General features: G+C 40.1%; 1 protein-coding gene across 1 annotated transcript; it reads right to left on the bottom strand.

Annotated features, from left to right (window-relative positions):
* Window positions 1-305: 305 nt before the first annotated feature.
* Window positions 306-2,965, bottom strand: LOC149238324 (protein kinase STUNTED-like). The gene is made up of 3 exons (XM_089366955.1): window positions 1,910-2,965; window positions 1,501-1,616; window positions 306-1,406 (listed from the first exon to the last, which is right to left on the bottom strand). Exons 1-3 carry the CDS (start codon window positions 1,931-1,933, stop codon window positions 1,199-1,201), a joined length of 348 nt encoding a protein of 115 aa, XP_089223081.1. The 5' UTR covers window positions 1,934-2,965; the 3' UTR covers window positions 306-1,198.
* Between the last annotated feature and the right edge of the window lie 10,594 nt (window positions 2,966-13,559).

A 13,559-nucleotide genomic window follows, 5' to 3' on the forward strand; every position in this document is an offset into this window, starting at 1 on the left:
TGTACCATAAGAAAATTCCCACCAAGAACAAGGATGTCACATAACCAATGCGGATTCACTGGATTAAAAAACGCTCAAAAAGGACATTTTCCATTCAAAGCAAATGCACAGAAATTAAAAGCTCCAGGAGGAAAACCAGAGATGCAACCCGTTGAAATGCCGGAAGTGGCAGATTGCAACTCCGTAAAATGCCTACAGGTTTTAGTTCGACAAACGCACTCTAACCTCTTGCCAAATAATTTTCTTTTCGATGAGAGTCATTCTGCTTACTGCAGCGAAACCCACCTTCTTTAGAGATTGTCTGAATTGGTGCTACCTCATTTGAAGACCGAGCTTCATGTTCATAGTTGCAAACCTTCTGCGTAATCTGTTCTTTCAATAGAAGCTCTCCATTTGTCTGTGTATGCCTATTTGGAGACTGTAGTGCCCATTCAACCACAGACATTTGTTTTGATGCAGACTGTGGAATAGGAAGGCTTGGTAGTGATTCTCCTTTCTCTGTAATGAGACCAGAATTCGCCCCTTTGGGAACATTTTCCGTTAAGTTTTGCATGAGAATCACTTTTCCCTCCTTCTGGAGACTAGGCTACATATTACAAGAAGAGCCGAATCTATAATTTCATATCCCGCATGTTTCATGTAACTGCCAACAAAGTCTAGTTATCCAACTGGCAGTGGAGGCAATCTGGTTTCAGAGGATGGGATGACCTTTTCAACGCTTCCATTTCAGACCAATAGTATTTATAAACATCACCTTGTTCACAAGAAAGATTTTAAGACCATCATGATCGGAAACTAGACTGAGAATCTTGTCATGCCCATTGAAATTATAACTGTCGGGAGATTTAAAACTGTCCTGTCCAAAGAACATGATAAACACTGGTTAAAGCTTCGCAGTTCTTGCTTCCAATTCTCGATCGTATTCGATTCAACAATCCTAGCCAAGGATAAATAGATTTCTCTGCAACTGAACATACAAGAAAGCCAAGGCTAAAAGAAGCCTCAAGAACCTCAGCACATTCATTATTAGTACATACAATAAATCAATCAGTGTGCTTGTCTTGCACTCAAATATGCTTTGTCAGGAACAGACATACCTGATAGATACTCTCTTCCACACCTCTCAAAGATGACCTTCTCCCATTTTCAACAATCAGTAAAGAAGAACTGCATGGTAATTTCTTAACACAATATTTGCCTAATACCAGTGAATACCCGAAATATTAACAAAAGAACCAATCAAGGATCCTTGTCTTGCACTCATGTATGCCTTGTCAGGAACAGACATACCTGATAGATGCTCTGTTCTGCATCTCTCAAAGATCACCTTCCCAATTTCAACAATCAGTACAGAAGAACTGCAAGGTAATCGCTTAAAACAATATTTGGCTAATGTCATTGAAGACCTGAAATTAACAAAATCATGAATCAAGGCCCGTTTATTATGAAATTCCAAGCTTCATCCCTTGTTCTGGCACAAAGAGTTGGGAAATGCCATACCTTATGGCATTGTGCCTACTAGCTCCCAGAATCCCCTTTGAAGCATCATACAGTTTTGCTTCTTCTACCAGCACCTTTTGCACAGACCCATGAGCTATCTTGAATTGAAGGTCCACCTGCTAAATCAGATAAATTGTTAAGTATGTAAATAAAGAGCCGCACACTATATATTTAATTAAAGTAAAATCGACAACTGCGAAAAATTAGCCCCTGAAATTTTCGACTCTTCTTATCTTCTAATCCACGAAACAATGGAAGACAGTCCATGTGTGGTCATCCATATGGGATACTGCATCTATGACTAGATATCTATTCACTCATATGACACTAGAAAGTTGTTCTGTGCACATATTCTAGTCAACATAACATTCTTGTACTGGTAAGGGACTGCATAAGCAGAGACTTTAACTGATACTATGGCAGAGACTTTCATCAAATGAAAGCTAGTCTAGTGGCAGAGACGATTCTGTCGCTTCTGCTTGCAGTTGCGATCCTCCCAATCCAAATTATTCTGCTTTTCATCATGAATCTTTTGCAAGTGGTAGTTCAGTGCAATGCCAGGAATATCTCAGAGGAAAAAAGAATCCTTATGCAGATGAAAGAGCTAGATCGGATTGACAGAAATAATGCTCTGGGCAACTGGAACATATCTGATCGAAGTCCGTGTGGTTGTAATGGAGTGTTTTGTAATAATCGCTTCAAAGTCGTCCAAGGGTCATAGCCCGGGTGTTAAAAGGGAAATTAAATCCCTAAACTTGGATTCAATCTTGGCCGTGGAAATGTTAGCTGTTATGGCCTGTCTGGGCAGATAGGTCATTACTGAATCTCAAAAAAATGCTCAATTCAACTTCATTACTAAAGTTAATCTCTCCAACACTTTATTGCAAGAGGTCATGCTCTCTGCACCCTGCGATCAAAGTATTGGAGAGGGTAACTTTAGTAAGGACGTTGCAGAGCACAGTTGGGCTCGCTGGGAACATAGGTCAGTTACTGGATCTCCAAAAGAATAAAAAATAAAAACTCAATTCAACGTCATTACTAAACTTAATCTTTCCTACACTACTATTGGAAGAAGTCAAGCTCACTGCACCCTGCAAAAGTATTGCAGAGAGTAACTTTAGTAAGGGCGTTGCAGACCACAGTTGGTAGTCGAACACCCAATCATGGAATTCGACACTGCAGGCCAGAGCTCCGTGCAAAACTGAGTTTCCAATTCCAATGTCTAGGGCTGATGCTGCATTTGCCATAAATAGAATGAATGATTGAAATAAACAAAGTTATACATTTTCTTATTTTCCTGAAAAAAGGAGAAAGAACTTGCAGCGGGCTCCATAATTACGCGGGCGGCATTTTCAAGAGGCAGGCCCACGCCATGTGTCAATGGTTTTGGTGGAATCAGGTGGCTAAGATTTTCCTGTTGTCGTTTTCTGCTTCTGTGAGGAAAAAGACACTGCAGTCTGCAACGAACCAGCTGTCTCTCGCCACAAATATTTGCTGAACTTCCTCCACCATCCTTGTGCTTCCCCTTTAACTGCCCTGATTTCTATTGACACCAAGTTAGAGCTCATATCTCTAGAGAACTCAATTGCTGGTTCTATGATGGAGACAAAAATCAAATTGTTTAAAGCCGTAAGGAACAGAGTTTACATCAATCAATCATATCGATAGATTAGTTGAGGCCGTATGGAATAGAATTGATGTCAATCAATCATATCGATAGATTAGTTGGGATTCCCAGCATTGAAAATTAATATATTTTGGCGTGTGCAGGCATCCAGGGTTTTATATAGGTGGATATAAATAAAGTTTAATAGATCTTTGGTTTATATATATATAAATTAAGTTTTGAGAGGGATAATGTATGAAGTTTGTACATTTCATTTAAATATTTTTAAGATTTTTGGATTGTCGTAGAGATTTGTTTTTCCATAGATTTAATCTTTCTCATCCTTTATCAGATTTTCAACGCTTGCTAAATTTTTGGTTAAGATATTATATCTTGAAAAATACTCAAAGATAATAATAATTATAATTTAAGTTCATGTAAGTCAACACTCCTAAAGCCTATAGCAATGAATAGGGTATGGGCATGGCCCTCATTGTTGTTTGATGGTGTTGTGGCCCTTTTCACTGTGTTTTTTGTGGGATAGTTTCACATTTGGATCACGGGTTATGTTTACATAGTTTTCAATTGGATCATGTGGAGTTTTATGGTCTTTAATTCAAATGGTGTTTTCATTATTGCAGTCTCATGAATAGTGATGGGTAGTTTTTTTGGGATGTTTGGCAGGGCCAACCATGTGGTTTTTGGACTATTTTTTTGGCATTAGCACTCTCGGTCAGTGATGGTGGTGGTTGTAATGTTTGTAATAGTTCTTGTTGCGTTGCTTATTGTTGGTTTGACAACGAACTTGGTCAAACAGTTTTGTAACCGATTTAGTTTTTAGTTACGGTTAGTTTAGTTATATGTAACGGTAGTTGTTCATAGGTTATATTGAATACCATGTAATGAAATCATCATCGAATACACAGATATACATTTCAGTTTCATTTCTTTCTTGGTCTTCTCTTTCTCATTCTTGCTGTTCATTCTTTCTTTCTCTGCTCTAAAAACAAGAAGTGGTATCGGAGCTCCAGAGCGGTACGTTGGGTGTAAGCGTGCAGATCTTTGCTGAGGAAAACGCTGGTGTTTGCTGTTGAGCGTATTTGCTGTAGACGCTGAAATCTGAGCGTATTTGCTGTGTAAAACGCCGGAGGCAAAAAAAGGACCTGCGTTGTTGCTATCAGATGCGTGCTCCGGCTGAGCGTAGTACCTGCGCTGTCTGATGCGTGCTCCTACTGAGCCCTTTGCTGTGAAAATCCATATTGTAGATTGCTGCTGTCCAGTGACCAATATCCAGATTGCTGCTGTCCAGTGACCAAAATCCAGAACGTCCTGCGTGAAGAACCTTGCTGCTGTGCGTGAGGGCTGTGTAGCGTCCAAAACCCTGCGTGACGGAGACGTGAAGCTGAAGAACCTCCTTGCTGCTGTACGTAAGGGCCTGTTGACTTGCGTTGCGTTGCACGGGATTGACCTGCGTGAGGGCCTGCAACTTTATGCAGAGGATTTGTGACAGCGTGAAACCCGGGTATTCCTTTTAAATTCTGAAATCAATTCAAGTTGTGGTTTTATAAAATTATTGAAAAAAAAAGGGGGTTTACAGAAATTTTTTTTTTAAGACAGCAGAAGATTGCAAAGGTTGAAATTTTTTTTAGAAAGCAGTATTGTAGAACAACAGATTGAAAAGGTTGTTCAGAATTTTTTTTTTTTACAACAGAGAAGAGTGTTGTTTTTTAAAAATATTGTAGAAGAACAAGTTTGCAAGGGATTTGCACGAAAAACAAAATGGTTTGCAAGGGGGAAGTTATTTTTTTTATAGCCTGAAATCCTAGGAAGGAGGGAAAAATGGCCAAGATGTCGAATGCAAGATTCGAGGTGGAGAAATTCACCGGAAAGAGCAATTTCGCTCTTTGGAAACTGAAGGTCAAGGATCTGCTTGTGCAACAAGGGTTGCACAAGGCATTGGATGGGGTTACTAAGAAACCCACAACCATGACTACTACAGAGTGGGAGGACTTGGATGCCCGTGCTCTCAGTACCATCCAGCTATGTCTAGCGGATGAAGTTCTCTTCAACATCGTTGAAGAAACTACGGCGTCAGGTTTGTGGGGAAAACTTGAAACCCTTTATATGACAAAATCATTAACTAACAGAATTCATCTGAAACGACAATTATACAGTCTTCGAATGAAAGAAGGTTCAAGCGTTGCAGAACATTTGAATGTCTTTAATACACTAATTTGTTAATTAACAGATATGGAAGTAAAAATACAGGAAGAAGATAAAGCCATAACCTTGCTGTGTTCTCTGCCTAAATCATGGGATCACTTCGTAACCTCGATCAGCTTCAGCTCTGCTGATTCTTTGAAGTTTGAATCAGTCGTGGGAGCTCTTCTGTCTGAAGAGGTACGAAGGAAATCCAGCACTGATACAACAACATCAGAAGCCATGGTCGCTAGAGGACGCTCAAAGGAAAGAGGAGACAAACCAAGAGGGTCTTCCAGGTCGAAATCGAAGGGCAAAAAGTGTAAGGCAAAATGTTGGAACTGCGGTAAAGTTGGACACTTGAGGAAGGACTGTTGGAAACGGAAGGAATCCGAAAACCCGAAGAACGAAGCGAATCAGGCTGATTCAGGTATTGTAGACGAAGTTTTATCTGCTGAAGATTTGTGTACGATAGATGAAACTTCACCTGAATGTAATGTCTCTCATAGTTTTGATAGCTGGCTGTTAGACTCTGGTGCTTCGCATCATATGTGCCCACATAGAAACTGGTTTACTTCGTATGAAAATGTAAACGGTAGTTCTGTGTTTATGGGTAACAATATGTCATGTCAGACTGTTGGGATGGGAGATATCAGGATTAAGATGTATGATAACACAGTTAGGACATTAACTAGTGTTAGACATGTGCCTGATTAGAAGAAAAATTTAATCTCTTTGGGAGTGTTGGATTCAGATGGTTATAAGTTTACAGGTCAGAATGGCGTTTTGAAAGTCTTCAAAGGTGCCCTTGTGGTTATGAAGGCAGAGAAGGTCGGGAATCTTTACAGGTTAAAAGGAAGTACTCAGGTCGGTGAAGCAGCGGTTGCGTCGGAAAAAGAAGAAGCAGGTACTCGTCTGTGGCATCAGCGTTTGGGTCATATGAGCGAGAAAGGTCTTCACATACTGATGAAACGTAAATCTCTTCCCGGTCTGAAATCCTTGAATTTAGATTTCTGTAAACATTGTGTGTATGGGAAGCAGTGTAAACAGAGATTTAAAGTTGGTAATCATAATAGTAAAGATGTTTTAGACTACATTCATTCTGATGTGTGGGGGCCTTCCCCTGTTATGTCATATGGAGGTGCTTTGTATTTTGTAACGTTCATTGATGATTATTCTCGTAAAGTTTGGGTCTATCTGCTAAAAAGGAAAGCTGATGTATTCAATGTGTTTAAACAATTTAAAGTAATGGTAGAGAAAAGAATAGGCAAATCTATTAAATGTCTAAGAACTGACAATGGCGGTGAGTTCACTTCTGTTGAATTTGAACAATACTGTAAGGATGAGGGCATTGTTAGACACAAAACTGTTGTTTATACTCCTCAGCAAAATGGTGTTGCTAAGCGTATGAATCGGACTCTTATGGAAAGAGCCAGAAGCATGATCAGCAATGCTAACTTGCAAAAGGAGTTGTGGGCAGAAGCAGTATCTACTGCTTGTTATTTGGTTAACAGATCACCTTCAGTAGCAATTGATTGTAAAATTCCTGAAGAAGTCTGGACAGGTCAGTCTTGTGACTATTCTCATTTGAGGATATTTGGCTGTGATGCTTATTCTCTTATTCCTAAAAATCAGCGTTCAAAGTTAGATCCAAAGTCGAAATGTTATGTCTTTGTTGGGTATGACTATGCAGTGAAAGGATATAGGTTGTGGGATCCTACATTGCGGAAGATAGTTATCAGTAGAGATGTAACATTTGATGAATCCTCTTTGTTAAAATCAAATGTTGAAAGAATTGAACAGGAACAGGTATCGCCGAGTCAACGAGTTCAGTTGGAGGCTAGATCTTTCGGTGACAGTCGAAAGGAAGGAGAGACTTCTGGAGACAAAGGTGTTGAAGACACAAAGGAAGCCGTTGAAGCTTCTGAACCAGAGCAAGTTTCTGAACCAGTTCAGCAACCAGTCGCTCTGAGAAGGTCTACAAGGGCGAAGAAAACTCCCAAAAGGTATGAAGATTCTGCTGCTTCATCTTTTGCTTTGGTTACTGAAGATGGGGAACCGTCTTGTTATCAGGAAGCGATAGATGATACAGATAGCGAGAAATGGAAAAAGGCTATGGAAGAAGAAATGGACTCCTTAGCCAAGAACAATACCTGGGATCTTGTAGAGCTTCCTGAAGGGAGAAGTGTTGTTGGATGTAAATGGGTCTTCAAGCTGAAACGGAAAGTTGATGGTAGTATCGAGAGGTATAAGGCGAGACTGGTAGCAAAAGGGTATTCTCAGGTTGAAGGTATAGACTTTCATGAGATTTTTTCTCCAGTTGTAAAACTTGTTTCTATACGTACTGTGTTGGCACTAACTGCGTTGCTTAATCTTGAGTTAGAACAGTTAGATGTTAAAACAACTTTTCTACATGGTGATTTGAACGAAGAGATATATATGGAACAACCAGAAGGTTTTGTGCGAGGTCGCAGCAGAAGATTAGTTTGCAAGCTCAGGAAATCATTGTATGGTCTGAGGCAGTCTCCCAGACAATGGTACAAGAAGTTTGATTCCTTCATGGTGAGCCAGAACTTTATAAGAAGTGAGTATGATCATTGTGTGTACTTCAAAAGTTTCAATGGCATATTCATTATCTTAGCTTTGTATGTTGACGATATGCTTATTGCAAGCAAAAGCATGGAAGAGATCAACAGGTTAAAGGCTCAACTCTCTAGGGCGTTTGATATGAAGGATCTTGGAGCAGCAAAACATATCTTGGGCATGGAGATACACAGAGACAGGAAAAATGGTAAGCTTTGGTTATCACAGCAGAAGTATGTGGAGAAGGTACTTGAAAAGTTCTCTATGAATAATGTGAAACCTGTTAATGTTCCGTTAGCTTCCCATTTTAAGCTTTCTTCGGTTTTGAGTCCTAGAGATGATGAAGAAAAGCAGTATATGTCTCATGTACCATATGCAAATGCAGTAGGCAATTTAATGTATGCGATGGTATCTACAAGACCTGACATTTCACATGCAGTCGGAGTTGTTAGCAGGTTCATGGCAAATCCAGGTAAAGAACATTGGCAAGCAGTGAAATGGGTGCTTCGATATCTAAGAGGCACAAGAGATCATTGCATCGTCTTTGATGGTAGTGAAGGATCAGTCTGCGGATATGTAGATGCTGACTATGCAGGTGATTTGGACAAAAGAAGATCTACTACAGGTTACGTCTTTACTCTTGCAGGTGGAGCAATTAGTTGGATGTCAAAGCTTCAAGACACGGTTGCATTGTCCACTACCGAAGCTGAATATATAGCTGCTTCAGATGCCAGTAAAGAAGCAATCTGGTTAAAGGGTTTGCTCGATGAAATCGGAAGGACGCAGGAGAAAGTGAGTGTACTTTGTGACAGTCAAAGTGCTATTCACTTGGCCACAAATCCTGCCTATCACAGCAGAACCAAGCACATTGATGTGAGATATCATTTTTTGAGACATGTGATCGATGGTGGAAAAGTAGCTCTTAAAAAGGTCCACACACGAGAAAATTGTGCAGACATATTCACAAAGCCAGTTACAGTAGAGAAGTTGCAGTGGTGTTTAGCTTCTCTTGGCTTGCAGGAAAGATGATGAATGGGAAAATTGTTGTCAAGGTGGAGTTTGTTGGTTTGACAACGAACTTGGTCAAACAGTTTTGTAACCGATTTAGTTTTTAGTTACGGTTACAAAACTGTTTGACCAAGTTCGTTGTCAAACCAAAAAACTCCACCTTGACAACAACTTTCCCATTCATCATCTTTCCTACAAGCCAAGAGAAGCTAAACACCACTGCAACTTCTCTACTGTAACTGGCTTTGTGAATATGTCTGCACAATTTTCTCGTGTGTGGACCTTTTTAAGAGCTACATTTCCACCATCGATCACATGTCTCAGAAAATGATATCTCACATCAATGTGCTTGGTTCTGCTGTGATAGGCAGGATTTGTGGCCAAGTGAATAGCACTTTGACTGTCACAAAGTACACTCACTTTCTCCTGCGTCCTTCCGATTTCATCGAGCAAACCCTTTAACCAGATTGCTTCTTTACTGGCATCTGAAGCAGCTATATATTCAGCTTCGGTAGTGGACAATGCAACCGTGTCTTGAAGCTTTGACATCCAACTAATTGCTCCACCTGCAAGAGTAAAGACGTAACCTGTAGTAGATCTTCTTTTGTCCAAATCACCTGCATAGTCAGCATCTACATATCCGCAGACTGATCCTTCACTACCATCAAAGACGATGCAATGATCTCTTGTGCCTCTTAGATATCGAAGCACCCATTTCACTGCTTGCCAATGTTCTTTACCTGGATTTGCCATGAACCTGCTAACAACTCCAACTGCATGTGAAATGTCAGGTCTTGTAGATACCATCGCATACATTAAATTGCCTACTGCATTTGCATATGGTACATGAGACATATACTGCTTTTCTTCATCATCTCTAGGACTCAAAACAGAAGAAAGCTTAAAATGGGAAGCTAACGGAACATTAACAGGTTTCACATTATTCATAGAGAACTTTTCAAGTACCTTCTCCACATACTTCTGCTGTGATAACCAAAGCTTACCATTTTTCCTGTCTCTGTGTATCTCCATGCCCAAGATATGTTTTGCTGCTCCAAGATCCTTCATATCAAACGCCCTAGAGAGTTGAGCCTTTAACCTGTTGATCTCTTCCATGCTTTTGCTTGCAATAAGCATATCGTCAACATACAAAGCTAAGATAATGAATATGCCATTGAAACTTTTGAAGTACACACAATGATCATACTCACTTCTTATAAAGTTCTGGCTCACCATGAAGGAATCAAACTTCTTGTACCATTGTCTGGGAGACTGCCTCAGACCATACAATGATTTCCTGAGCTTGCAAACTAATCTTCTGCTGCGACCTCGCACAAAACCTTCTGGTTGTTCCATATATATCTCTTCGTTCAAATCACCATGTAGAAAAGTTGTTTTAACATCTAACTGTTCTAACTCAAGATTAAGCAACGCAGTTAGTGCCAACACAGTATGTATAGAAACAAGTTTTACAACTGGAGAAAAAATCTCATGAAAGTCTATACCTTCAACCTGAGAATACCCTTTTGCTACCAGTCTCGCCTTATACCTCTCGATACTACCATCAACTTTCCGTTTCAGCTTGAAGACCCATTTACATCCAACAACACTTCTCCCTTCAGGAAGCTCTACAAGATCCCAGGTATTGTTCTTGGCTAAGGAGTCCATTTCTTCTTCCATAGCCTTTTTCCATTTCTCGCTATCTGTATCATCTATCGCTTCCTGATAACAAGACAGTTCCCCATCTTCAGTAACCAACGCAAAAGTTGAAGCAGCAGAATCTTCATACCTTTTGGGAGTTTTCTTCGCCCTTGTAGACCTTCTCAGAGCGACTGGTTGCTGAACTGGTTCAGAAACTTGCTCTGGTTCAGAAGCTTCAACGGCTTCCTTTGTGTCTTCAACACCTTTGTCTCCAGAAGTCTCTCCTTCCTTTCGACTGTCACCGAAAGATCTAGCCTCCAACTGAACTCGTTGACTCGGCGATACCTGTTCCTGTTCAATTCTTTCAACATTTGATTTTAACAAAGAGGATTCATCAAATGTTACATCTCTACTGATAACTATCTTCCGCAATGTAGGATCCCACAACCTATATCCTTTCACTGCATAGTCATACCCAACAAAGACATAACATTTCGACTTTGGATCTAACTTTGAACGCTGATTTTTAGGAATAAGAGAATAAGCATCACAGCCAAATATCCTCAAATGAGAATAGTCACAAGACTGACCTGTCCAGACTTCTTCAGGAATTTTACAATCAATTGCTACTGAAGGTGATCTGTTAACCAAATAACAAGCAGTAGATACTACTTCTGCCCACAACTCCTTTTGCAAGTTAGCATTGCTGATCATGCTTCTGGCTCTTTCCATAAGAGTCCGATTCATACGCTCAGCAACACCATTTTGCTGAGGAGTATAAACAACAGTTTTGTGTCTAACAATGCCCTCATCCTTACAGTATTGTTCAAATTCAACAGAAGTGAACTCACCGCCATTGTCAGTTCTTAGACATTTAATAGATTTGCCTATTCTTTTCTCTACCATTACTTTAAATTATTTAAACACATTGAATACATCAGCTTTCCTTTTTAGCAGATAGACCCAAACTTTACGAGAATAATCATCAATGAACGTTACAAAATACAAAGCACCTCCATATGACATAACAGGGGAAGGCCCCCACACATCAGAATGAATGTAGTCTAAAACATCTTTACTATTATGATTACCAACTTTAAATCTCTGTTTACACTGCTTCCCATACACACAATGTTTACAGAAATCTAAATTCAAGGATTTCAGACCGGGAAGAGATTTACGTTTCATCAGTATGTGAAGACCTTTCTCGCTCATATGACCCAAACGCTGATGCCACAGACGAGTACCTGCTTCTTCTTTTTCCGACGCAACCGCTGCTTCACCAACCTGAGTACTTCCTTTTAACCTGTAAAGATTCCCGACCTTCTCTGCCTTCATAACCACAAGGGCACCTTTGAAGACTTTCAAAACGCCATTCTGACCTGTAAACTTATAACCATCTGAATCCAACACTCCCAAAGAGATTAAATTTTTCTTCAAATCAGGCACATGTCTAACACTAGTTAATGTCCTAACTGTGTTATCATACATCTTAATCCTGATATCTCCCATCCCAACAGTCTGACATGACATATTGTTACCCATAAACACAGAACTACCGTTTACATTTTCATACGAAGTAAACCAGTTTCTATGTGGGCACATATGATGCGAAGCACCAGAGTCTAACAGCCAGCTATCAAAACTATGAGAGACATTACATTCAAGTGAAGTTTCATCTATCGTACACAAATCTTCAGCAGATAAAACTTCGTCTACAATACCTGAATCAGCCTGATTCGCTTCGTTCTTCAGGTTTTCGGATTCCTTCCGTTTCCAACAGTCCTTCCTCAAGTGTCCAACTTTACCGCAGTTCCAACATTTTGCCTTGCACTTTTTTCCCTTCGATTTCGACCTGGAAGACCCTCTTGGTTTGTCTCCTCTTTCCTTTGAGCGTCCTCTAGCGACCATGGCTTCTGATGTTGTTGTATCAGTGCTAGATTTCCTTCGTACCTCTTCAGACAGAAGAGCTCCCACGACTGATTCAAACTTCAAAGAATCAGCAGAGCTGAAGCTGATCGAGGTTACGAAGTGATCCCATGATTCAGGCAGAGAACACAGCAAGGTTATGGCTTTATCTTCTTCCTGTATTTTTACTTCCATATCTGTTAATTGACAAATTAGTGTATTAAAGACATTCAAATGTTCTGCAACGCTTGAACCTTCTTTCATTCGAAGACTGTATAATTGTCGTTTCAGATAAATTCTGTTAGTTAATGATTTTGTCATATAAAGGGTTTCAAGTTTTCCCCACAAACCTGACGCCGTAGTTTCTTCAACGATGTTGAAGAGAACTTCATCCGCTAGACATAGCCGGATGGTACTGAGAGCACGGGCATCCAAGTCCTCCCACTCTGTAGTAGTCATGGTTGTGGGTTTCTTAGTAACCCCATCCAATGCCTTGTGCAACCCTTGTTGCACAAGCAGATCCTTGACCTTCAGTTTCCAAAGAGCGAAATTGCTCTTTCCGGTGAATTTCTCCACCTCGAATCTTGCATTCGACATCTTGGCCATTTTTCCCTCCTTCCTAGGATTTCAGGCTATAAAAAAAATAACTTCCCCCTTGCAAACCCTTTTGTTTTTCGTGCAAATCCCTTGCAAACTTGTTCTTCTACAATATTTTTAAAAAACAACACTCTTCTCTGCTGTAAAAAAAAAAATTCTGAACAACCTTTTCAATCTGTTGTTCTACAATACTGCTCTCTAAAAAAAATTTCAACCTTTGCAATCTTCTGCTATCTTAAAAAAAAATTTCTGTAAACCCCCTTTTTTTTTCAATAATTTTATAAAACCACAACTTGAATTGATTTCAGAATTTAAAAGGAATACCCGGGTTTCACGCTGTCACAAATCCTCTGCATAAAGTTGCAGGCCCTCACGCAGGTCAATCCCGTGCAACGCAACGCAAGTCAACAGGCCCTTACGTACAGCAGCAAGGAGGTTCTTCAGCTTCACGTCTCCGTCACGCAGGGTTTTGGACGCTACACAGCCCTCACGCACAGCAGCAAGGTTCTTCACGCAG

This window comes from Pinus tabuliformis, chromosome 8, assembly GCF_031772625.1.
Source record: "Pinus tabuliformis cultivar Carrire ecotype Pingquan chromosome 8, CPIR1, whole genome shotgun sequence".
Classification (NCBI taxonomy): Eukaryota; Viridiplantae; Streptophyta; class Pinopsida; order Pinales; family Pinaceae; genus Pinus; species Pinus tabuliformis.

Coding starts and splice junctions, on each gene's coding strand:
- LOC149238324 (XM_089366955.1), bottom strand. CDS start 1,933: ATGAAAGTCTCTGCCATAGTATCA. Junction 1,617..1,909: donor AAGTCTCTGCCATAGTATCA/GTTAAAGTCTCT, acceptor CTGATTTAGCAG/GTGGACCTTCAATTCAAGAT. Junction 1,407..1,500: donor AGTAGGCACAATGCCATAAG/GTATGGCATTTC, acceptor TGTTAATTTCAG/GTCTTCAATGACATTAGCCA.